This window comes from Symphalangus syndactylus, chromosome 8 (genome assembly GCF_028878055.3).
Source record: "Symphalangus syndactylus isolate Jambi chromosome 8, NHGRI_mSymSyn1-v2.1_pri, whole genome shotgun sequence".
Classification (NCBI taxonomy): Eukaryota; Metazoa; Chordata; class Mammalia; order Primates; family Hylobatidae; genus Symphalangus; species Symphalangus syndactylus.
Genome location: NC_072430.2, coordinates 119,145,717 through 119,172,114, shown reverse-complemented (window position 1 = coordinate 119,172,114; position 26,398 = coordinate 119,145,717). Strand labels below are relative to the sequence as shown.

The 26,398-nt window shown below is 38.9% G+C and overlaps 1 protein-coding gene across 2 annotated transcripts in view; it reads right to left on the bottom strand.

Annotated features, from left to right (window-relative positions):
• Positions 1-11,038: 11,038 nt before the first annotated feature.
• The window catches only part of VWC2L (von Willebrand factor C domain containing 2 like), a 166,280-nt gene continuing 150,920 nt past the window's right edge, over positions 11,039-26,398 (bottom strand). For both annotated transcript variants that reach the window (XM_055290514.2, XM_055290515.2), the window contains one exon: positions 11,039-14,328. In XM_055290514.2, coding sequence (XP_055146489.1) covers positions 14,180-14,328 — 149 coding nt within the window. In that variant the 3' untranslated portion in view covers positions 11,039-14,179. The remainder of the gene's footprint in view (positions 14,329-26,398) is intronic.

Genomic DNA, 26,398 nt, shown 5'->3' with positions numbered 1-26,398 from the left:
CCATCTAGTCTTGCTTACACTTAGTGTCACTTTTCTCAGGTATATTTTATGGTATAGCTAGAGTCAGAATCCTCTCTCCAAGGTGCACTTTGGGCTTTGCTGCTCCTTCTTTCAAAACACTTAGTGGTTTCCTAACATTTAGAAATGAGAGTGTAATTTCTTTTTTCTTTTTGAGACGGTGTCTTGGTCTGTCACCAGGCTGCAGTGCAGTGGCGGGATCTTGTCTCACTGCCATCTCTGGCTCCCAGGTTCAAGCGATTCTCCTGTCTCAGCCTCCCGAGTAGCTGGGACCACAGGCGAGTGCCACCATGCCTGGCTAATTTTTGTATTTTTAGTAGAGACGGTTTCACCATATTGACCAGCATGGTCTTGATCTCTTGACCTCGTGATCTGCCCGCCTCAGCTTCCCAAAGTGCTGGGATTACAGGCATAAGCCACCGTGCCTGGCTCAAAAGTGTAATTTCTTAACAGTGCTCCCAGGGTCCTTGCTGGCTTGGTCTACACCCGTCTCCCTAGGTCCATCTCTCAGTCTGTCAGTACCGTGGCTGTGCATGTGAATCCTGACACATGAGATGTTGGTTTATGCTGCATGTCGTTATTGGTGGCCCCTCAGCTGGATCTCTCTGCATCTGGTTAGCGCTCGTTCATCTTTTCAGACTCAGCTGTAAATCTTTTTTTCTCCAAAAAGCCCTCTTTGAAACCTAATTTGAACTAACACTCTTTAATGCTCCATCCCATGGTATGCAAACCTCCATCTGTTGAAATTTTATTGATACTTTGTGTCTCTCCTTCATTGGATTATCAGGCTTTTGATAAAAAGACTATTTTGTATTCATCTTTGTACCCTTAACATCAAGCCCAGTGCCTTCCATGTGGCAAATGATTAGGAATGCTTGTTAAGTTGTCTTTGGACTAAAATAATACATTCAATAGTTTTACATAAAATTTCCTTTCCTTTGGCTGAGAGTTTCGGGTAATTGGGTAGGCTATGGGAAAAACTTGAAAGAATTCTTAATTGGGATACACTATGGATCACTTATAGGATGAAAGATTTTAAGGGCAAGCATTGTCTTAAAAAAGGGGGGGGGGCGCTGAAGAAAAGACACCAAAGTGAGAATGGCTACAAGTTTCTGGGAACTGGTTGCACTTCCAAGATCACAGTATTTTTGCTTTTGCACATAAAAGCATGTACTATAAATAAGTTTGAAGTAGTAGGAATGTAAATACCTTTATTTGTAGACTGCTAATAATTAATGCCCATCATATTAAGTAACTCATAGACTCTGAAGCCCATTCCAGTTTTGAAATACTCCCACTGCCAAAAAATCTCTGAATGAAATTTTATTTGACTTTATTATAGCCGCCAGATTAGACCGTCATTTGGTCATGTTGGTCATCTGCAATTGCAAAGAGTAGTCCCATCGGATGGCCATCTGCATCGTCGGAGAAGAAAGCCCAAACACTTGGCGTTAACATGTTCTCTCGTTGATTTTTATAAATTTCCTTATGTTCTAAGAATCTCAGAAATAAAACCGAAGCCAACAAGTCTAATTTTCCTGAAGAAAAGGGTAGGTTCAGATAAAAACATGCAAACATAAAAACATGCAACATCTTCATTACCTCCTCTCTCTGCCAAATGATTCCCTCTAAGTGGATCTACTAGATGTGAGAAATATGCACATTGCAAGTCTTTATAAAAATCTCAGTTTGACAGTCTACATCGATCCATTTGCCCAAGAGGGAGTAATGTGCCTCTTTCTGATCAAGTGTGTTTGCTCTACTGACCTTCTATTCATTTGGTGGTCAAAATTCTGAGCAGCTGGACTTCTAATTTAAGAAAACTATAATATATATATTCCTGGAAATGAGAAATTTTGTTTGGAAAAAGTGGATTCATTTGACACTAAAGATTCATTTATTTAGAGAAATTTACATATCCCTCCTAAAATGAGAACACCAAGATGAAAACAAGTGAAAACGTTCAGGAGTAAAAATAATTTTGTGTCTTGAGGATGCCTGCAGTATTTATTTTAATTTATTCCTTTATTCACTCATTCAATAAATACTAGTTGAACATCTATGTGCCAGGCACACTAAGTGCCTCATCAACTTAAAGTTGGATGGAAGGGACAGCTCTTTTTTCATAAAAAGTTACTTATGGAGTGATGAGTTTTTTTTTTTTTTTTTTTTTTTTTTTTTTTTTTTTAAAGAGAAGTCCAGAAGGCTATGAGAGAACACCATTGAGAGACCTGACCCAGTCCTGGTGTGAGTCTGCTGCTCCCTAAGATGGGAGCTGAGAAAAGAGATGGCCAGGAGGAGTGGGTGGTAGGGAAGGTCAAGGTGATCCAGGACAAGATTAGGGCACACAATTCCCGCTAGGAGGCGCTGTTCTCAGGAAATGCTTCCGCACGCTCTCCAGTCTCCAATGACCCCACCCTGGATGCCATGATGCTTTTTCCCCTCTCTCTTTCAGGTCTTATTTTTCTGAGCCTGCCTGTCAGGGAGTCTTGGTTTTTTTTCTAGGCCACTGAAAGACTTTACTGAAGAGTGAAAGGAGAAAATGATAATTGATGAATTCAGCTAGAAGTGATGAAATAATACAAAGAAGGGCAAGCCCTCTTCAAAAATAGAAACCTGGCCCCACATTTGCTTAACTTTACCTCCTGCCTAGAAGCAGCTTCCAATAGAGGAGTCTAGGAAACTCCTAAATTAATGTGTTACTAAATTTCTAGAAGAAGAAAGTGTAAGTTTAGAGATTTCTCCCTATTTCTTCATATTCTCTGATCTTTGGGTGAGATTTTAGTTTGTAAAATACTAATTATACCTCACCTAGGAAATAAAGGGGTGTAGCTCTGTCAATGACATCAAATTTTTTTTGTGTGAAGAAAAATATGGGCAAGTCTCATAAACAAAATGTTGCACGGGAGATGCTAAGCTCAAACGATACACACTGCATGATTCTATTTACATAGTTTCATACCAGGCATAAGTGAGTTATGCTACTGGAAGTTCAGCCATTCTTGGTGGGGTTATCCTTGGTGGCCGCGAGGATACTGCCTGGAAAACAGTACATGGGAACTTCTGAGGTGCTAGTGTTGTACCCTGTATACCCTATGTTATAGGTATACTTAGAGTATGTACACTTTTCTGTATAGTCTAAGTAAAAAGTTAGATGTTCATATATTCCCATGTTCTTACAACCCCATTCATAATAGCTAAAAGTTAGAAGCAACCTAAATGTCCATTGACAGATGAGTAGATAAAGGAAAGGTGGTGTATACATATAATAGAATATTATTTGGCCCTTAAGAAAGAAGGAAGTTCTACAACATGACAGAGCATGAATGAAAGTTCAGGACATTATGCTAGGTGAAATTAGCCAGTCATACAAAGACAAATACTGTAATATTCAAATACTGTAAGGTATCTAAAATAGTCAGATTCATAGAATCAAAGAGCAGAGTGGTTTCCAGGGTTGGGTGGTGTGGGGAGGGAGAAATGAGGAGTTGCTAATTAACAGACATAAAGTTTCAGTTAAGCAAGATGAATAAGTTCTTGGATTTAGTGTACATCATTGTACCTATAATCAACAATACTGTATTATGCACATAATTGTTTAAGAGGGTAGATCTCATATGAAGTGTTCTTGCCACAATAAAATGAAAAGATGTTCACTTAGAATAAATCCTTTATATAAAGAAGGAAAGCATTTGGCCTTGCACACATGATTCTGGTGATATCTACAGAGCCATTAAGAAGTGGACTTTTACGATGATCCAGTTTACACATAAATCAGGTCTTAAATTACTTTGGGCCAGATCATTCAGTTCAACCTCAGTTCTGGTGATGCTAAGTATGCAATTGTTCAAATTAACCAATTTTAAAAATCTATTTCATTGTGAACCTGAGAAGAGGGTTAGAAAAAATATTTCTAGCTGCATTTCAATGTAAACATAATGCATTTCCAATATAGTCTTTAATTTCTCCAGAAGATAACTAAAGAAAATAGTATAGTGCTGTATACCCAGCCTACGTGCTGTAGATTTTTATGTACTGAAATATAGATTATATGGTAAACAAGAGTATTTTTCTGAGTTGACATCATTTCAATAGGCATATGAGTTTGATGACTAGCCTTCCATTTTCTGCAAGTGAAAATCAATGGGATGGAATACGTGATTACAGATATATGTTCTGGTTTTACTTCTGCAAGTACAAAGAAAGGAAATGTATCATTGTATGCTACATTTGTGTTGTGAAACATCACAATTCTGTGCACCTCTCCCATTTTCTTAAGTTACTGTATGCTTTTTCAGACGCATCATTTCACAGCTTTGCTGCTGTGAGCCTGACCTCCCTCATTGGAGGACAGTTGATTCCAAGGAGGTTTTAAAAAAAATAAAGACCCAGTTGTGATGTTCTACCGAAGCTATTACGGGCTGCTGACTCTGGATTCTTGATAGCCAGTGGCCTGGCTGCTGCTATGTCACTGTACTGGAGGAACGGGAGTGAGAAATAGGACACTGACTCTGCTCTTACTTCTGGGTGGTACCTTTTATACTATGAGCACTGTGCAAGACACACTTTGGATATACAATAACTCATGAGCCAGAAGGTGCAGGTGGATATCTAAAGCAAACTCAGGCAATTAAAGTTAACATTCCTGAGAGCAGGATACTTTGCAGGCTGAGAAACAGGCAACTGGTGTTTGAGAACCTCCTGGAACTTTGCTAGGTTTTCTGGGGAAAATGAAAGCAACCCAGCCAACAGGATACAAGTGAGCCTTACATAAACAATAAAGTGGCTTGGATAATATTATCCTCCAAGTGCACATTAAGTGTGCAGATCTGGATACCCAGGGAAGTTATTCCCTTTATCTTATAGAAGTAGTGCCCTACAAGGCCACATCAGACAGTAAACGTAGCAGGCAAATGGAACCTAAGCCCTCTTATGAAGAAATAACTGTCTAATTGCAAAAAATCCCAAACAAAAGCAAAAATCCCAACTATATGCTTATGTTAATATTTGCACGTTTAATATTTTCTTTTTATACATCTATTTCATTGCCACTGCAATGATTTTAGATTTCATGGCAGTTTGATTTTCATTCTCCTCTGCAACTTTCCCTCACTCATGTTCAGCCTCCCTCTGAAATCGATGAACCACATGAGCCACAAATGATTAGGGATGGGAAATTAAATGTATGAACAAGCAGAACTAATAATGTGCCTGAAACAAGGCAAAGATGGGGTAAAATTACTGTAGGCTAAACAAGCCTGCAATTTTTAGGTACAAAAGAGAAGAGTATACTAGGCAGATGGAAACATAGTGAATATTTGATCTTAATGACACAGCCATCAGTTCACCATAATGTTCATAACCTTTTACATTTCCATAGATACATAGACCTATACTATTTACACATAGATACAAATGTACACACACACCTTAGACATTTTTATACTTGCAATTTACAAATTATGTCATATTTTTTTATAGCCCATAACCTCAATTTATCCACAAGATATTTTGTAGTATCCTTTTATCTGTAAAATTGTAACACAGAAAACTTCTTGACAACTAGTTTCAAGACTGGTTGTGTGAGTTTCCAGAGCACATGGTCCTCATATTGTTATTCCCATAAATTTGGAAAGGGATTCTTGCTCAAAAACACATCTCTTGCTTGCTTACTGATGCTCTACCAGGGGCCCAGCCTTCAGTTCTGCAGTTGAGCCTGGTACCAAGTAAGCTTTCAATAGATTAGGTCAACAGAGCAACTACTATTGACGGATGGCATTACTCAAATTTCTACAGAGATACAAGGACAATTCCTGACAAAATGCAGTATAGTGGGAACCTGAAGTGGGTAGAGGGGAGGGGGTTCCATTAATCAGTAAACTGACTACAGAAAAGAAGGGTTGTCATCAAGATGCATGATTTCTTCACAATATAGAGGTGACCCATCTTTGCCTTTTTTGGAATTTTCTCAAAGCCCCCGTTTTTATGAGGCATATATTTACTGATTTGAATGGATTTTATCATTAGCAAAATAGAACAGTTACATGATCTGAGCTGTATCAGCAGAAACTCTGTCTTATAAACTGACAAAGGGCGTTGACCGCTTTCTTCATTCTTACCCTTCTCTATTTCTCTTTTAAAACTCAGATAAAAAATCTCATTTCCCAGAAAGCTGCCTCACAGGCTCCCAGTGTACCTGTGCATGTCTAACACACAGCATTTGCCTCCCTCTCTGTTACTGTGGATTTGCCTTGTTGTGTGCCCCATCAGACTGTAAGCTTCTTGAGCGCATGGGAAAAAATGCATCATTCAGTTCAAACACAGTCTAGTTTCCTAGGTGGAAAGTTGTTTATTGAATAAATCTTTTTATTAATATGACAGATAAGAGAAAAATATTTGATTGTAGGAATTGAGTTAGCTACAACACAACATGAAGTCTCAGAAACTTAGGTGTCTATTAACATACTTTAAAACCTTGAATCTATTTTTTTCTGAATTAAGTGCTTTATAGTATTTTTCTCAGAGTTCGTGGTTTATAACATGTGCATGAAGAGCTTGCAGCAGATCTATCTCATAACAGAACCTGGATGAACTTTTGTGCAATAATTGAAAATACTGAATATGGTGACTTCTGAAACAAACACTAAGCACCAGAGAAGTATGCAGTTGAGGGGAACTGGAGGCTAACCTGCCTGTGTGGATACCTTTCCCTTGAGATGGTGGCTACTGGAAGCCAGAGACAGACCTTTCAACAAGATTAAAGAGATGCTATTAATTGCTATCGATCATGGGTCAACAAATTAAATTGCATCTGCAACTGCATCTCTGAAAGGTCTAAATGAGAAATGCAGCTAATGGGTCTGGCTGACCCAATGTTGTGATTAATTAAAAAGGGAATGCAACCAAAAAAACAAAGGCAAAGAAATATATAATTGGAGAAGGGTGGACAACCTTCAAAATCTCAAGTTGAAAGCCTTTCCCAGGACCTAAGTTGTCATTTAACTCTATATATTCTGGGGAAAAAAAAAGAAAAACATACGGCCACAGTGAACAGCTAAATAAGTATTTTTTTGAATTTCTGGAATTGTGGTGAGCAACAATATGAAAAAGAAACCAACATTTTTTATTCTGAAGGGGCAAGTGAGGGAAGAGGTGCTGGAAACTTATAAGCAGTTTGCGTCACAATATGCAGATAAATTGTTTCACTATCATGTGAGATTAACATTTGCCACATACCAATGAAAGAATTCGGTTATTCTTGCCATTCCAAATTTGACCTCCATTTCAAAAATACCTTGAAAAAAATATGACCAGAGATAAACTTTGGCTATTCAAATTGCTTTTATTCAAACTAAGATACAAATAGTATTGGTAAATATTAACAGAGTGGGCTGCCCCAAAGACTACTTTATCTGAGGTTGACTCTGAATATCTAATATATTGCCAGTATCTTCAGCATAATGTCCTAAAATATCAGGACCACCCCTAGGTAAAGCATAAGTTGCATATTTTTGGTGGTGCTTTTATTAGCGTCAATGTCTTAATCACCTGGGCTAGAAAATGTGACTGTTTTAATTCTTGAGCTCCTGTTTGATCCTCCATAAGGTCCTTTTGTTCCAGCTGGTCTATTTGAGTCTTGCCACTCCCTGAACAGACCCTCATTCTTCTTCCTGGACTTTTGTGATGACCTCCCTCAGTGTCTCCACCTCTCTCTCCCTGGGCCCCAAAGCATCCTTCACGCTATCAGATTTGTTTTTAAAATACAAATACGGCCATGTCACCCTGTTATTTGATGTCGATTAATCAATAGTATCAACAAAAACCAAGTTGGATTTTCTTGGCATAATCTTCCAGGTCTTAACAATTGAGTTTCCTTCCCAGACACAATCTCCCACTGTATGCCTCCATCTCTAGCCTTACACTATAAGCATGCCTGGCTGCTTCTCACACTCCAAATACTCTATTCATTTTTTGTTGCTCTATAATATCATTCTCTTAAATACCTGCCCAACTTCTATCTAACTGACAAGATCCAAATCCAGTATCACCTTATCCATGAGATCTCCTTTCTGATACTATAAATCTTAATAATTATAGCTTCTTGTGCTAAGCCCTATTCTAAACTATTTTATGGGTAGTATTCTGTTTAATACTTAACAACCCTCTGATATAAAAGCTAGTTCTGCCTCTTTCTAATCATGGAAGCCTGAGAAAACCAGAAAACCTCTCTGAACTTCAGTGTTGCAGTCTGCAAAATGGGATTATCAGTCCATAATTTCATGGTGGTTATGAGGATGGTTGATTAATGAATGCGAATTACTGTCTTGTGTGAAGTAACCGGTACAGTGTCTGACACTCAGAAGGGGCTTGATAAATGGTCTCTGAACTTTATATCCAAATATTTCTCCAACCTTGCCCACCTCACATAATTATTTAAGAGGTTTTAAAACTAAAACTTTATTCTAGAAACATAGTTTTTTGAAAGTATCCCTACTCAAAACCAGGTTGTAATGTGAATAGTGGGATTATTGAAATTGGAGTTTGGGCTTCAAAGAGTTAGGAGTTCAAGATTTTAAAAATTAAGAAAGAAAGCCATCATATCATTACTACAACTGAAAATATTTGGAATGTAAAGCAAATTTTGAGTTTCTAAAATTAAGTCAAAGAAATTCATTCAACTCAATCTATTTAACTCTTATGAAAGATACTATGGTACTAGCTGTGTTTTGTTTCATCAAAAGAACAATATGCCTTCTAGGTGTACAAAGTTGATTAGGAAGAATCAAGTGTTCGTACTAGACAGTACAGTTTGAGGCTCACTGATAACGGTGTCGCCTCAATTTAAGGTATAAATCCCTTATAAATTTGATAAGGTACAGGTGAGATTGCTGGCTCAGAGATAGCATTTTGTCTTTCAAACTCATAAAAATACATTTATTTAAAAGAGTAATATTCCCAACATAAAACCTAAAATAACAACAAACCCAGGACTCTGTCTCAGTTCATAGCTTTCTCCTCTATACTTTGAGGTGTCCTCTCCATAAGACTTGAATCTGAATTGAACTGTAAACAGTCCTGTAAAATGGACATACAGAGTAGAGAATTTCTCTCTATTTTGACATGCAAGAAAGTCTAATTTTGTTTTAAGAAAATGGTAGTGGAGTTGGGGTGTGTATGCTTGTGTGTGGGGATGCCATGGTGATGTTTCCTCAGTGGTTGCCCTTTTTTTCTTCCTCCAACAATGCAGAAGATGATGGCAATTCATAAAATACTGTCCAGTTTTGCTCTGCATTAAGCAATTTGTTTGTCTCAAGGAGAGGAAAAATAACAGTTTACTCTTACTCTCTAAGGAGAGCTTACAATACACATCAAAGGCACTGTCTTTTGCGTTCTGGTCATCAGCAACAATTCTTGCTCCAGGGCTCTTTGACCCATGGAGGTCAGTTGGTAGAAAGCCTCTTGCCCTGCTGTTTCCCTGCTCAGTCTACAAAGAAGTTTAACATAGACCTTTAAGAAACACCAATGCTCGAAGAACAACAAACTAAAGACTCTGTCAGAATTCATAGCTGAACTTAGGAGGCAAAACAACCACATCCAATGTTATGGACTGTTTGAATCATGCAAACATCTCTTCTCTCTCATATTTTAGAAAATCTAAGAAGTTTTAATATGAATTAAATATTAAATGATACAAAGGATTTATTTTGTTAGGTTTAATAAAATAATGTATAACAATATGGTCTTGTAAGAAAATATCACTTGATGATTACTGCAAATTGTAGGGGTAAAATCATATGATGCTTGACATTTGCTTAAAATAACAAGAGGGATTGGGCATAGTGGCTCACGCTGGTAATCCCAGCACATTGGGAGGCCACAGCAAGCAGATTTCTTGAGCCCAGGAGTTTGAGGCCAGCCTGGGCAACTTGGTGAAACCCTATCTCTACAAAAAAATTAGCCAGGCCTGATACGTCTGTAATCCTAGCTACCTGAGAGGCTGAGGTGGGAGGATCATCTGAGCCAGGGAGGTCAAGGCTGCAGTGAGCTGTAATCACACCGCTGCACTCCAGCCTGTGTGACTGAGTGAGACCCTGTCTCAAAAAAAAAAAAAAAAAAAAAAAAAAAAAAAAAAAAAAACTTAAGGGGGATAAAGAATAAATGAAGTATTATGTGGAGGGCAGGCATCATGTTAAGTGAAATAAGCCATACCAGAATGAAAACTACTGCATGATCTCACTGTTGTATGCAAGCTTATTAGATTCTTGATTTGTAATTTAGGAATAACATTACCTCTTTAAAGGGGTTGCATGAGAATTAAGTGTGATGATATAAGTAAATTTCAAGTCATAGTCTCTGGCATGTAAGTGTTAAATGAACTGTAGGTAGTAGCATTGGTTATTTAATAAACATTTGTTGGATTGTTAAAACAATTCACAAAATCTCGATCACTGTTGAATCTGGGCAATGGGTAAATGGAGGTTCTTTATACGATTTTCTTTATATATGTTTGAAAACCTTTATAATAAAGAATTCCTGCTTTGCTACTTACTAGCCTGTGACTTTGGGCAAAGCATTTAGCTTCTTTATATTCCGGTTTTCTCAAGAACAAAACAGAGATGACAAGAGTTCCTCTCTCATAGGTGTGCTGTATGGATTGAATACAATCCTGTGGGTGCAGAGCTTAGCACGGGGCCTGGCTCAGAGCCAGCACTCAATAATTATAGATTATCATTAGCATAGTATATGGATCTGGGGTCAGGAAAAGACTTTTCCTATCATTTACCCTCTCACTGCTGGCTTATTTGAGCCTCCTCTCGGATCCCCAAGTCAGCAATGCGTTGCGTTATGAAAAATGAAAATGTGTGCAGGCGAATGCAAAAGCTAATGCTTCATTCTAATTGAATACAGCTCTAATGACACATGTACTTTCAAATGATAGAAGTAACCGAGAATTAGTCATTAAATAATTAGGGTAGGGGGAAAGGAGAAATGTGGGAAGGAAAATATACCACAAACAATGTTTGCTAGTTAACACACTTTATATTTAACAAAATAATTTTTTAATAATATATTCTTTTACACATCAAATATTGTTGCTAGAATCCCCTTTTTACAGTTTAGTGTTTAGGTTTTTTTTTTTTCTCACTAGTTTTCAGGCACGCCATTTTTCAAAGATTTTAGAAACTGAATTGTTTTTAATAGGCATCAGCTGACAAGATGTTGATCCCTTATTTTAACATAGCTGTCTTTAAAGCCGAGAACCAAAGGCGGAGGAGAAATAGGAGTACAGAGGTGACAGTGTGGCTGCAAACAAAGACTTCACAAGAAACAAACAGATGAGACCAGAGCTCTGTTGTTCAGAGTCTGGAAAGAATTTCTCAATGACCTCGGTAGAAGGAAGTTGTAAAATGTTTATCAGTTTATGAGAAATTGTCACAGTATAGGTTCATCTCTCCCTAAAGGGGGAAAAATGTCAGTGCTACAAAATCTTAAAGGAAACAGCTTGTAGTGAAACTTTGAGAAAAAGAAAATCCAACAACAACAAAACCAACAATAAAAATTCCTCCCTCTAGCTGGTTATCAGAGGCCACAGAACAGCCTGCTTTCTGCAAACTCTCTGAAGAGAGATCCTTAATGGATGTCCCATTCAATTCTAGTAAATTCTTGCTGTGACTGTCACTGTGCCAATACTTTGATGCAAAATTTCTGCACTTTAGCTTCCCAGTTGCACCCTCTTTCTGTTTTCTAAAAAAGGACATAGTAACTCTTTAATAATAGATAAGGTACTATGCTGCATGGCTCTATTAATGATATTTTCTGAGTTTCAAACCTTATTCCTGTCATTTATTATTATTATTTCTTTCCAAGAGTGTGGATTTTTGAAGTTGGCAACAGGCAACCTCAGGGCAAAGAAAGCTCTATAATACATCTCTGTCTAGACACAAGCTGAAGTGTGCAATGCCTTTACTTTTGAGTGCAGACATAAATCATGCAGCATTGCTCATGAATGATTCATGACTGTCTATATGATGTATCCATGGTGGCAACTGAAAGGCACCAACCTTTCTGCAAATTGGTGTTCTAAGGGAAGGCGACTTGATGCTCTTCCTCGGGATGGTGCCGGCATGGCTATTTGTATCATAACACAAGCACAGTGTGTGTAAGAATGTCAGATCTGACTCGTCAGCACATTAATTTTGGAAATGACAACTCTTGATGACAGGAGATGCTTCCAGGGAGGAGAGGCTGACAATTTTAAATGAAAAACCAGTTGACAAGGCTCAAAAAATATGTTTCCTGAGGGTGGGCCTATAGCATTAGAAGCCTCACTCTCTATGGAGAAGACTGACCCCTTGGGAATGCTGACTGTGTAGGTCCCAAAGGGATCAGAAGCTCACAAAAGCCACAGGTGCTGCTAGAGCTTGCCTAGTGTGTCCTCTGCCAGAAATCACTCTATACTGATTATTCTAGACCACTGGTTCTCAACCAGGTGAAATTAGGCCCTTCACTCCCACTCCTTAGGGACATTAGGCAATGTCTGGAGACATTTGGTTGTCACCAGCCCCTGGGATGTTGCTACTGGCACCTAGTGGATAGAGGCCAGAGATGCTGCTAAATATCCTAAAAGCACACAGGACAGCCCCCACCAACAGATAATGATCTGACCCCAAATGTCTATCCTACTAAGATTGAGATACCTTTCTCTAGAATATGGCACTCCACAGGAGCTATGGCAAAGCCCAGGTTGGGGGAGCAGGAAAAGAAAGAACATTGATAATAAAGACAACCTTAAAGTCTCTTCAAGGTCCCTATCAGATCTGCTCCAGGGTTTTTAGGACAGGAGCATGGAATAAGCGACTAACTATGCCATGTGGTTTCAGAATTGTTAATTTTGCACTTGAATCGAGGTGGCATCAGATACCCTGTATATTTCGTTTTTTTCTGTTACTGTACTAGCAGCATTACCAGGGCAACCTGGAGACTCTTCAAAGGTTCACTTTAATTTTTCAGTATCTAATATATACATTTTAAAAAATGTTCAACAAATGGAATTGTATTGTGCAAGACTCACTCTACCCTAATCTTTAATTTAAATCAGCACTTGAGGTGGAAAGAGTGTCCTGAATCTGTGTTTCAGACATAGGGCTGAGTGGTTGTTACTACAACATGGCAAACACAGTCCCGAACCACAAAAACTGCCAGTGTGTACTACTGACTTTTAGCCAAGAGATGTTCAGAAGGATTTGGATTCACAGTGGGGTTTCTCACCCTGGTTCTGGTATTTATATTGCCTGATGACAGTGAGTTTAGAGTGTGTTTAGTTACAAACCAAACTCAAATTTCACATCATGAAAAAGTCTGATGATTAATGCTACAATTTTAAAGATCTGTCTCTCTTTGGATTCTTTAGTTAAGCTCATGGTGTCCTTTACATAATAGATTTTGATTGGCAGTTTCGAGGCTTTCCATATGAAATGTGTGGTTTGTAAGAATTAAATTGCGAGCCCCCACATAATGGACAAAGTACTCGTTCCCAACCCTGTCCAGGAATAGGTCCGTCTATGTGCACACCCCTCTTTCCTTAGTCTGCAGGGCATGATTCACCCTGGGGAACAATTGACTGGATGCTCTTGGCTTTCCCAGCTCAGGGAAGATCTTTCCCCTAACATTCCTTTACCAAACTTTTTTTTTTGGCACAACTCAAAACTTTACTGTGCAGTCAAATCTAGCCCCTTAGACTCCAAAAGTGAAAAAACAAATACTACAGGAGAACAATGCCATGTATGATGTACAGAAGAGTAAAAATGAAGTAAACCAGGGGACAGTGAGCTGGTAGGTCAGAGGCATCACCAGGGAAGGAGCCTGTGCAAGGCTATTTCTTTCTTTTTGTTCCAGAAATCCGGTCGTCAAGTCACCATCAAGCATTGGTAAATACAAAAGCGATTTAGATATCTATATACTATATATATTTTATATAGCAAGAGAGAAAGAGAGAAATTTCCTCTTAGTAAAATATTCACTTTTGTCAACCCTAGAAGGTTTTGCTGGTGACCCTGTTGTAGCTGGCAGGAGTTTGTTTGTTTTGTTTTGTGTTAAACATGTGCAGTGTTGAAGCCATAGCATCCTTTCCTAAGAAATCGTCATTGGTTGGAAGTTTGTCCTACACAGTCTGCTTGCCTTGGCATTCACGTTTTGAACACTGAGCAGGCTTCCACCAGTCCCCGTTGTGACAGTGACAGATGTTACATTCGTCCACTTTCACTTCAATGCCAGCTGGAATTATCGTAGTTCCTGCAAAGCAGTTTGGACCTGAAACACACAGATACGTTGATTATTTGATTAAATCTGCGAGGCACCCTTTCTCCCCACCATCCAAACCCAAGCCCCAAAGCCATAAATAAGTCAGACTACTCTACTGACTTAGCATCAAGGAATTTTCTAGCCATCTTCTTGAAATTCAAACTTGCAACTCTGCTACCTTTTACACACAGCTCATATTTCCCGTGTATATCATGAACTTAAATAAAAGGAGACAATCTTCAAAAAAAATCGTATTGTCTGCTTCCTGAGTACATGCAGTTTTCTAAATTTAGGTTCTGTGGGTTAAACTCTATTTGTTTTGTCCTCTGAGATGTAAAGGCTGCCAATGTATGCTCTGAAACACGACGGAGGGCTGACATGGTCTGCCTCAGATGGTGGCACCCGTGGCCTGTCCTTCTCTTTTCCTGTGTTGGGTATGAGACAGTAAACTCTCTCGTTCCCCAGTTTCAGTGCCTCCCCAGCCCAGTTCCTGGAATCCCCAGCTTGTTTCTTGATAACAATGAATAATTCATGACCAGATGATTTATTCATGTCCTGAACAAGCTTTGTTAGAGGTTCATTTGATTTTTATAAATGGACTTCCTTTAATCTGCTGGCTATCTCTTTTTTTTCTTTTTTTAAAAGAATGACCAAAAATGGTGGGCTTTTTGAAAGTCAGCAGGAATTTTATTTTACTTTTTGACATTCAAAAGCCGTATTGAAAATGTCCCCTGCTCATTATAGATGAATGTTTAAAAAATTCACCAATTTCAGGTTTTTAAAAATTTCTTGTCTGTCTTTCCCTCTTTTTTCTTACTTTCCCCTTATTTTCTTGCATTTTTTGACCTTCCCAACGTAGGAATATCAGTGTTCAGTGTTGGTTGTTATTACTATAGTTCCCAAATTCAAATGGAAAAAAAATTGCTTCCCAAAGTGCAATGGATTATAGTAGGGTGGTACAAATTGTTCTTTCTTTGAAGCAATTTGGTTTTAAGTCTCTGAGGTACACATTTGGGTAAAGAGAGAGAACGTTGAGTTGTGTCTACCAGTGATTTATTAACCCAACATTATTGGCCACTCACCATAACCACTATAAAGTAACATGGCAATGCATATCAGTATCAGTGCCCTACTTTCACTTTCTTACCTCCTTGATAAGCAAGACTGTCTTTAGCATCAAATAAATGAAATCTGGGGCTATGTGTAGTTCCACTTCATATTTGGAGTCTTGCTTTTTATAAAATTATAATTAATTACAACAAATACTTATCAACACAAAGCTATTCAATATGTTATGGTTTTAATTGCCCATTGTTTCAGAGCTCCCAGACCTCAATAGTGCATACACTTACCAGTGGTGGGGTTCCTATGCCTTTCTTCACTCTGTAACACAAACACTTGGCATGTGCTCAAGCATGAAGAGCCATGCAGAGCAAGAGGGAAATAAGGGTCACCTCTGACAAATAGCTAGCAAGCTGTCAGCCTTCACCCAGAAGGGTTCTTCTTGTTCATTTGTTGTTGTTGTTGTTGTTGTTTTTGAGATGGAGTCTCACTCTGTCACCTAGGCTGGAGTGCAGTGGTGCAATCTTGGCTCACTGCAACTTCTGCCTCCAGGACTCAAGCGATTCTCCTGCCTTAGCCTCCCAGGTAGCTGGGACTACAGGCATGCGCCACCACACCTGTCTAATTTTTTGTATTTTTAGCAGAGATGAGGTTTCACCATGTTGAATTTCTGACCTCAGGTGATCCACCTGCCTTGGCCTACCAAAGTGCTGGGATTACAGGTGTGAGCCACCACGCCCGGCCTAGTTCTGATTCTATGATTCTAAGCCACTGGCCATCCTTACTGCTGATTATTTAAGGGCTGTAATATTAATTCCATAGGTCTTGGGATTTAAGTCATTGTTTGATAGATTGGACTGCCTTTGGGTCTACAGCTCCCTGGGAAAATTCAACACCAAACCATAAATTTGTTCTGGACCCAGAACTGAGGGAGTCTTCAGAGAACTTGGCAGAGAGGTTTTTCCAGAATGTAGCTCGTTCTCCTGGGGCCATTATTGACAGACCTCTCTCAGCCCAGCCAGTTCTAGGCCAAACAGGGCCTTGCCAGGGCCAACCTAGCTTTAATAATCATACCAGAGTGAACTACCACCTATTTGCCTGGAGTCAAACCGGAGGAGGCGGTGGTTCCTCTTGCCACCTGTCCCCTTGTAACCAAGTCTTTTTACTCCAGTTGTATCCTTTTAAGTTTTCCAGATGGGAAAATAAGATTCTAAATAATGGTTTTAAAAGAAGTCCATGAACCAGGCAAGATATTATCCAGTAAGGGTTTTCCCAGCTTCTTGAGAAGATTTGGATATTCAACAGTCAGAAGAATCTTAACTGTGCCAGCGTGTGTGTGTGTGTGTGTGTGTGTGTGTAGACACCTGCTACTGGCTCACTGGAGGCTGGATAACATCAGTGGCACAATAAGAGAAGCAGGCAGGGAGGAATCTTTGTGAAAAGAGAATTCTTACAAATTTCTATGCATATCCTGAAGGGATATTTTACTAGAGCTCTAGTTTTCATATCCACCCCTTTCTGCATATGCTGGTATCATACTATGGTCAGTGTGTATTTGACTAACCTCTATACACCATTTCTTAAGAGTCATTTAGAATTTGCTGCATTCTCAGCTCAAGAAATATTAATGACTGTATATTGATTGACAGAATGCAAAGAAAGATCCTTTGCACTTGCCAGGCCTAACCAAAGGCACTTCTGTAAATTATATGGTAAGCTCTTACCTCTACCTGATGGCCAAAGGTATTTTACAGAATCAAAAATTCCTGTTTGATCTCATTAGCTTTAGTAGTACAGTGATTTTTTATTAGTACCCTTCTGAGAACCTTAGGTGTAATTACAGAAGTCTCAAGTTTGCTGTTAATAGTCTTATCTGCTTAAAAGTAATTTAGATACTTGTCAAGCAGAGTGGTTGGCACTATTTAAAAATGATTCTGGTTTTAGCCCTTCTTCCTTAATAGTGGTGACAGTAAATGCAAATTTGCTTACAACATATGTGAGCCCACCACGAGTTCTTTACATAGAAAGTCTATCCTTCTATCTACTGTCTACGTTGTATATGGGGACTGATTTCTTTTTGTCTTGGTCAATGTAGGGGAATACATTTCTTAGGAGAGTGAATTCAATGGCAAAGCAACATATTTTAATGCAGAGGATTTGGAGAGACTCCAGAGGGGAGAAATGAAAATGATTAAACTGAAGCCTGGCAAATAGGACCTCTGAGAAAAGGTTAAGGGGATTGGAATTATTTAATCTAGAAAGAGAAGATGGAGGAATAACTCAATAACTCTCAAAGAATGAAGGCTTATTATGTAAAAAATGGTGACCAACTGTTCTCTCCTTCTGGGGCCTAGAATAAGAGGAAATGGAGACATATTGATTCTCAATGAATTGAACACACTTACACATCATGTGAATTCTTCAGAGGACTGAGAACTGAATGTAGTAGTTGACAAAAATGTGGTGAGGTCTTCTCTTTTAGTGATCTTTAAGAATATAGGAGGTAGGCTGGTTGTGGTGGCTTACACCTGTAATCCCAGCACTTTAGGAGGCTGAGGCAGGAGGATCGCTTGAGCCCAGGAGTTTGAGACCAGCCTGGGCAACATAGTAAGACCTTGTCTCTACCAAAAACAGAAAGCCAGGAGTGGTGGTGTGCACCTGTTGTCCCAGATACTGGGGAGGCTGACTGGGGAGAATTGCTTGAGCCCAGGAGGTCGAGGCTGTAGTGAGCTGAGGTTGTGTCAGTGCACTCCAGCCTGGGCAATACAGGGAGCCCCTCAATCGAGAGAGAGGGAGAGAGAGAGAGAGAGAATATGAATGAAAGAGAGAATATGAATGAAAGAATATGAATGAAAGGATGAAAGAGAGAATATCGGTCTTATCTGTCAGGTATGGTTTAAGTTGTCAGATCCTTGAAGACAGGAACTGAAGGTTTGTTATTTCTTATGGTCCAGGTCCACTACTGTGTCTGACAAATATTAGGAAAATATAAATTTGTTTAACTGAATGACATAATATAAACTAGTTATATATTGGAAGTGAACCTATTTTCTGAACTTAGGAATCAGGCTTTATATATCAAGCCTAGTGTTAGTATTAAACATATAGGGGTATTTGATAATGAATGAAAACACATGGTGATAATTTCTTGAACATTTACTTCAGGCCAGGAATTTGTCTTGTTTAATTATTGCAACAAACCACATAAAAAGTGCATGTTCTTATCTTCAGGACACTGAACCTCACAGATAAAAAGTAACTTGCCAGAAATCACACATCCAGGAAATGGCATCAATTGGATATGAATTCAAATCTCTGTGAAATAGAGAATGCTTCTAATTGCCCAGGAAAAGAGACAGGTAGCTAGGAGTGCATTACTGTATTCCTTTGCCCAGATCCTGAGCGTCTGATCAGAATTTAGAAGTCTAGTTGGTTTTTGTGTTTGCATACTAAGGCAAGAATTTGATGTGGCTAGAAACAAGTGAGATTGTTTTTCTGTAGGTCTTTATCAGATTTACTGGTTTTATATTGTGTATTTATATAGTCTTCAGAAAACATAATTTATTTTAAATCTAAAGGAAATTTCTCATGGAGAAGATGCTTGGGCAATTAGACTTCCCTTTTGGCAGCAGTGAAGTTCTCACTGCTACTGGACGTAGACCAACCAAAAAGCAGAATGAAAGTGGCCCATAACTCAGGAGACCTGGCTCGAGTGGAGGTTCTATGACTTATCAACTCAAGTGCTCTGTAACCCCCACCCAACTGGGGGTCTATGTGGTCTAGTCTCAGGATTCATATTTTTGAAAATGTGATAAAATTGGAAGTGGAATCTTTTACTGGGAATTGGAGCTAGGAGCAAAGAGGAAAAGGTAGGAAAATTCACACATGAAAACATTTTCTTTTAAATAAAACACGTAAGTAATTTTCCCTGCCGGGCATGGCGGCTCACACCTGTAATCCCAGCACTTTGGGAGGTCAAGGTGAGTGGATTGCTTGAGCTGGAGTTTGAGACCAGCCTGGGCAACATGGCAAAACTCCATCTCTATGAAAAATACAAAAAATTAGCTGGGCGTGGTGGTGCACCCCTGTAGTCCCAGTTACTTGGGAGGCTGAGGCAGAAGGATCTCTTGAGCCCAGGAAGTTGAGGCTACAGTGAATTAAGATCATGCCATGGCATTCCAGCTTGGGTGACAAAGTGAGACCCTATCTCAAATAATAATTTTCCATATTCTGTTCTTCTCTGAGTACATATTTTACACATATATAAAATGAAAACTGGTTGGTAAACATTTTTGCACAGTAGGAATCATTCAAAAGAAATCTTACAAGGAAGAACAATATGAGAAATATATAACAGCAGAGTTGCTCTGGTGAGGTGGCTGTGGAGAGCCCAGGGCTCTATCCTTTCAGCCCCTTTTTATTCCATCTTCTCACCTCAACCTTCTCAAGTTAGACCATAAAGCACCTTCCAGTGTATGTAGTGATCAGAGAAAAAGCATTTGAAGTGATCTTTTCCAGTTTCAATCATCCAGGATTCTACAAAACCAGCAGAAAATTGAAGGGTCTCTGTCATATTTGTGGTTAAGAGCTGAGCAGTTTTTTTTCCTGGTAAGCCTTGAAATTCCCCCATAAAAGGGTGCATAAAAATTCGATGGAAAAGGAAGTTGATATCCACCATGGTTACACCTCTTTCAGTCTGTGTTTACTTACGATGTTAAGCATTAAACATCACATGATTGCATTAAGGGGAGTAAACATATAACCTGAAATAAGTGCTCTAAAGGAGAGGATCACAGAGCTGTGGAAGGTTGTAGCAGAGAACCTGACCCAGACTACAGAAAGGCTGGATGTGTGTCGGGGTGCAGAGCAGGAGCCATTGAGTGGCTGTAGACGGCTAATTGGGTTGAAGTGATGAGTGAAGCGTAGCATGATGATGTCAGTGAAGTGGCCAGGAAAACAAGTTGGGACAGTTACATACTGGAGCTGGTGCCTCATATTGGCTTGCAAGAGCAAATAGTTAACTCTTCAGGAATCTTATAACGTCATTGACACTATTTTGATAGCTTGAAACTGGCCATGGTGGGTGTTTTTATGTCACCCAAATCAGAAAATGCTAAAATTAGGGTTTCTCCCTCTGGCCAGTTGTTAAATACTTTTGGACACATCCACTAGATTGGGGGCCTTGTTGGCCATGATAAAGCATTGGGAAGTCACTGAAGGATTTTATGTAGGAAGGTGTGTGTGTGTCTGTGTGTTACCATGAAATAGAGACATTGCTTTCATTAACTGCACCATGGTTGCTATATGATTGGTCCACAGAGCACTCATGGATGAAATAGACAGGAGCTGCCTTGATGGATGCAGGGCTGTTAAGATTGCAGATAAAGACTAGAGCCCTCACAGGCCCTAGAACTGTGTGATGGTAAGGAAAACACATTCCTTTCTCCTTTGCTTTGAGGCATTGGAAGTATCTGCTGAAATGCTGGAGTGATATCAGATTAGTGTCAGCAATTAGCACATTGGCTTAAATTAGTTTATGAGATTATCCTTTATAAAGAGTAAAGTCCTAAGGGAAAAGCACCTAGAAAATGTGCAGTTTGATCTGGGGGAGGGAGAAGAAAAGGGCTGGAGTGTGGAGGTGGTTTCTAGGAGGACAACACAGTTGAGGTTCCTTAGGAGACCAGGGTCACATGCAATAGGATTAAGATACCAGGCTGTTGGGAGAAGAGGAGGATCCTATCTATTAAGCAACAAAACCAACCCTAGATAATTTAAGCAGCAAATACACTTATTAAAGGAAGTCGTAGCCAAAGAATATTCAGAATAGCCAAGACAACCAAGCCTGGAGGCAACATAATCACCTGTTGTGAAAGGGACCCCATGGGAGGTAATCAAATCATGGGAATGGGTCTTTCCTGTGCTCTTCTTGTGATAGTGAATAAGTCTCATGGGATCTCATGGTTTTATAAAAGGGAGTTCCCCTACACAGGCTCTCTTGCCTGCTGCCATGTAAAACGTGACTTTACTCCTCTTTCACCTTCTGCCATGATTGTGAGGCCTCCCCAGCCGTGTGGAACTGTGAATCCATTAAACCTCTTTCCTTTATACATTACCTAGTCTTGGGTATGTCTTTATTAGCAGTGTGAGAACAGACTAATACATAATAATATAAATATTCATTCCAAACAAGACTTCTAGAAGCAGTAGTGATGCGGCAATGAATAGGAGTTTTTGCCTTCAGGGAGTTGACATTTAAATGGGGTAAATCAGGCAAAATGCACAAAAACAAATTAACAGGACCATTTCAAGTCATGGAGGAGATAAAGATGACACATAGTCAAGGTCCTAGATCCAGAGTGGGAAACTAATGTTTATAGAACATATTCACTATATTGCTAAAAAGTGGTTATCATCTCATTTCACAGGTGAGGAAAGTAAAGCTCAGAGAAATTAAGGGGCTTGTTAAAGGGCAGAGAACTAAACAATAAGAGAGCTTAAATTTCAGCCCTCACATTCCATTTCCCAGGTTGAATACCTGAGAGAATTTCTTTATGTGCTAATAGTTACTTCATAATCATATATTTTCCTATTCCTGACTCCCTAGTTTTCTCCTGTAGGAAGCTCATACAAAATCCAGACCTAGTTGATAACATGCAATTTGGTTAACACTTTGAAGATTCTTTCAAGAGCTTTTTATACATGGCCTTATTATCTCCTCATGAGTATTATTTTTTCTGTTTTACAGGTAAGACAATAAAACATAGAAACGTCAACGTGGCTTTCTCAAAGTCACACAGTTAATAAGTGCATGGGGTGGGATACAGCACCATTTTTTTCTGTGCTCCATCCCAGAAATCCATCTTTCTGTGAGTTAGAACTACTTTTCATTTCCTCCAAGTTTTGATAGCACCTGGGATGATGCTGCTGTAGCAGAGGTAAAAGGCTATGATGTTTTAATTCTCTCTCTCTCTCTCTCTCTGTGTGTGTGTGTGTGTAGATAAAGGGGTGAATGGATGATAGGGGAAAGTCCAGCTACAAAATCCCATGTGGGGCAGAGAAACAGCCTCTCAAGTAGCTCTATTCAACCTCTTCTCAAAACTGCAAAGCAAGATTTGCTCCTGTGAAGCACATATGGCCAGGAAGGCAATGTGGTTCTAGCGATTATCTTGGAAGGCAGCCAGGTTGTTACAGGGATCTGATCTTTCAGTACTAGATACCCTGCTCTGTTGTTTGTCGACCCAGATCCTTTTTAAAGCTGAGACTCCTACTTCCCAAAGACTAGGAAAGCCAGGCTGGTCAGGACCACTTTATTGATCTTTTATGATTTTAAGTTAGTATGGTGTCCCTGAAAATCCTCCTTGGAAACAACTTCATGTTGCCTAATGCTCCTCTTATAAGTATAGTAATTTTTGACCTTGATTTGAAAATTTATTATTGACAGTGTCTTTTATAAATTGGTTGTAAATGATCTTTCTGCTGCATAAATGAGTCAGGTTCCTATTGTGTAAAGCCATAAACATCCTATATTTATTTGGCAGAGCATCTAAATCATTCTTTCAGCAAATAGTACTCTGTGGTTGAATTGAGTTGGATTATGCCCTTTCTCTTCAATGATTTTAATTCTCTGCTTGGTGCAAACTGATAGATGCTATTGTGCTATGAAAAATCAAGTAGGATTTCTGATCAGGTGTAGCCATTTTCATCTATTAAAATATTAGAAAAAATGTTTCTAAAAACCAGTCATTAGAGCTGATTGCAGTTAAAATTGTACTAAGTGCCTTAAACCTTCTAGTATCATGCTCTGATGGCCTTTTGGTGCCTGGGAAGAGAGCGGTGATGAGATTGCAATTGCTGGAGGGAGCTTCCAGACCAAAGAATAGAGGGCCTCTACCTGTTTTTACTCACTCATCCCTATGTTACTTCCAAACCCTTTTTATTAGACCTAAAAACAAAAAGCTTCCTTAGATTAAGGTGGCAAGATTCAGGAAATACTGTTTTCTCTAAGGCTGCCTTAAAGGTGCCTGTTAATCATTTTATTTGAAAATTCAATATTGCTGAACCCCCACACAAATTTCAGTCTGAGAGCTCTAGAGAGTTTTCTGGCCCTTAAGTATGTAAGATTTATAGCCTGGTGTTCCAATTAAGTAAAATGCAAGGGCTGGAGTGAAGAGAGGAAGGACACGGTCAAGCTACACAATAGAAGTAAAGGTTGGCTGCTCTTTTTCTAATTTCAGGAAAGTTCGCAGGCTCTGAGAACCTGGCATAGTTCGGGTCCTATGTTTGCCAGCTGTAGCTCTCTAGTCTCACCTTCAGGAGGATGTTTGTGGTCAGAAAATGGTTTGATTTGCTGTGGTATAAAACATTTAATCTGCTTAGTTTTTGCTTTGAATGATGGCATAATCTGTCAGCCAAACTTCCCAAGCTGAAACAAGACTAACCCCACCTTGTTAGATCTTTTAATGATTTTCAAATCACTGTCCTATTTCTTCTCAGCAATCCTAAAAGTAGGTTGTGTCATTACTGTAACACCCATTTTACAGCTGAGAACACTGTTGTTCAAAGAGATAGGAATAAAGGGATAAAATTAGGACTTTGGAGCCAGACTGTCCATGTTTCAATTCTGCTCCTACCATTTACTGGCTGCATGAACCCAATGTCAGCAGTCAAAAAGTGGGAATAATAAGTGATAAGAGAACCTACTTTACAGTTTCCTTCCTTTTTGAAGGAACAAATGAATTCACATATGTAAAGCACTTAGAACAGTTCCTGTCACATAGTAGGGTGCAAGAAAATGTGAAGCTGTTGCTATTTATGATTCTACTTATTGTTATTACCTTAGTTACAGTCTGCACTACTTTATAAAATCCAGGTCCTTTGATTTCTAATGTTTATTAAAAAAATTTCAAGACGTCAATGAAGAAATTAATCTTGTTCATGTCACGAATAGTTTTTGCAAAGTGAGAGGGCATATAGCAGTGAAATCTTTTCTATGTGGATTTTCTGTCTACAAGAAGCAGGACAAATGAAAACATCTGAATAGACAGCACATCATTAGGTAGGGTCAGGGGAGGTGCATTGGTCTGTTTCAGTTGTTGACTGAGGAGGGAGTAATTAGGAAAATGAAAATGGTTTGCTGTGATTGCTAATGGTAAGTGCTTTCATTGGTTGAAAATAAAGGGCCCAGATATGATGGGAGAAAGTCTAAGTTAAGGGATAACAAAGAGGTTGCAAGCTAAATAAAAGAGTAGGCAAAGATATTTATCTAAATATCTATCTTTCAATCTATTTATGTAGAGTGGTTTTTGCAGTTTTTTTTCTCAGTGCTTAACAAACTGAGAAAAAATATGAATGCCTGCCAGTCACAGAAATACTGAATCATAATTCAGTACCCTTCTCCATGGACTCGTCTGCAGTCATTAAAAAGAATGAAGTACAACTTCCAGCTGACTTGCAGGGATTTCCATGAGTTGTTGTTGAATAAGAAAGTGATTATGCAGATAAGTGGGTATAATAGGATCCTATTTTAGTAAAACAAATGTAGACAAACTTTGGTGCATATTTGTATAGGATTATATGAGGATGGAGGGAAAATAAAGAAGCACGAATACTATGTTGGTAACACTGTCTTGCTAGGGAAAGGGGCTACTGATGAGGGAGGAGATGTATAGGATAAAGGGGCAGCAGAAAAAATAAATTAAAAACTGCACCAAAATAGGGCATCATGACATATATTTGGTTCGGAGCATAAAAATAAAGAAATTCTGGATATTGGCATGCATTTTTAAATCAATGCATACATTTAATGTTGTAGTGCTTCCTTTCTTTCCTTACAATCTATTATTAAAATGATAATGTATTTGGGAACCAGGCACATCTTAGAAGAGGAAATGTGCTGAAAGTCACAGGAAGGGGCAGGCCAAACAGAGCCTTCAATACACCCCGTTTCTTTGACAATAAAGTTCTAGTGCTGTGCTGCCTATTCAGTAGCCACTACCATGCGTGGCTGTGGAGAATTTGAAATGTGGCCCATCTAACCTGAGATGTGCTGGAAATATAAAAAATATACATCAGTTTTTGCACCAGTACCATGCTGTTTTGGTTACTGTTGCCTTGTAGTATAGTTTGAAGTCCAGCAGTGTGATGCCTCCAGCTTTGTTCTTTTTGTTTAGGATTGTCTTCCCCATATGAGCTCTTTTATGATTCCATATGAATTTTAAAATAGTTTCTTCTAATTCTGTGAAGCATGTTAATGGTTGTTTAATGGGTATAGCATTGAATCTATAGATTACTTTGGATAGTGTGGACATTTTCACAATATTAATTCTTCCTATCCATGGGCATGGAATGTTTTTTCATTTGTTTGTGTCCTCTCTGATTTCTCTGAGCAGTATTTTATAGTTCTCCTTGATGAGATCCTTCACTTCCCTTGTTAGCTGTATTTCTAGGTATTTTATTCTCTTTGTGGCAATTGTGAATGGGAGTTCATTCATGATTTGGCTCTCTGCTTGTCTGTTGTTGGTGTATAGGAATGCTTGTGACTTCTACACGTTGATTATAGTTGTTCATCAGCTTAAGCTTTTGGGCTGAGACAGTGGGGTTTTCTTAGATATAGGATCATGTCATCTGTGAACAAAGACAATTTGGCTTCCTCTCTTGCTATTTGAATACACTTTATTTCTTTCTCTTGCCAGAGTTCCCTGCCCAGAACTTCTAATACTATCTTAAATAGGAGTGGTGGGAAAGGGCATCCTTGTCTTGTACTGGTTTTCTAGGGGAGTGCTTCCAGGTTTTGCCCATTTAGTATAATATTGCCTGTGGGTTTGTCATAAATGGCTTTTATTATTTTGAGGTATGTTCCTTCAATACCTAGTTTATTGAGATTTTTAACATGAAGGGATGTTAATAGAACAGAATAGAGAACTCAGAAATAAGACTTACATTTACAACCACTTGATCTTTTTTTTTTTTTTTTTTTTTTTGAGATGGAGTCTCGCTGTGTTGCCTAGGCTGGAGTGCA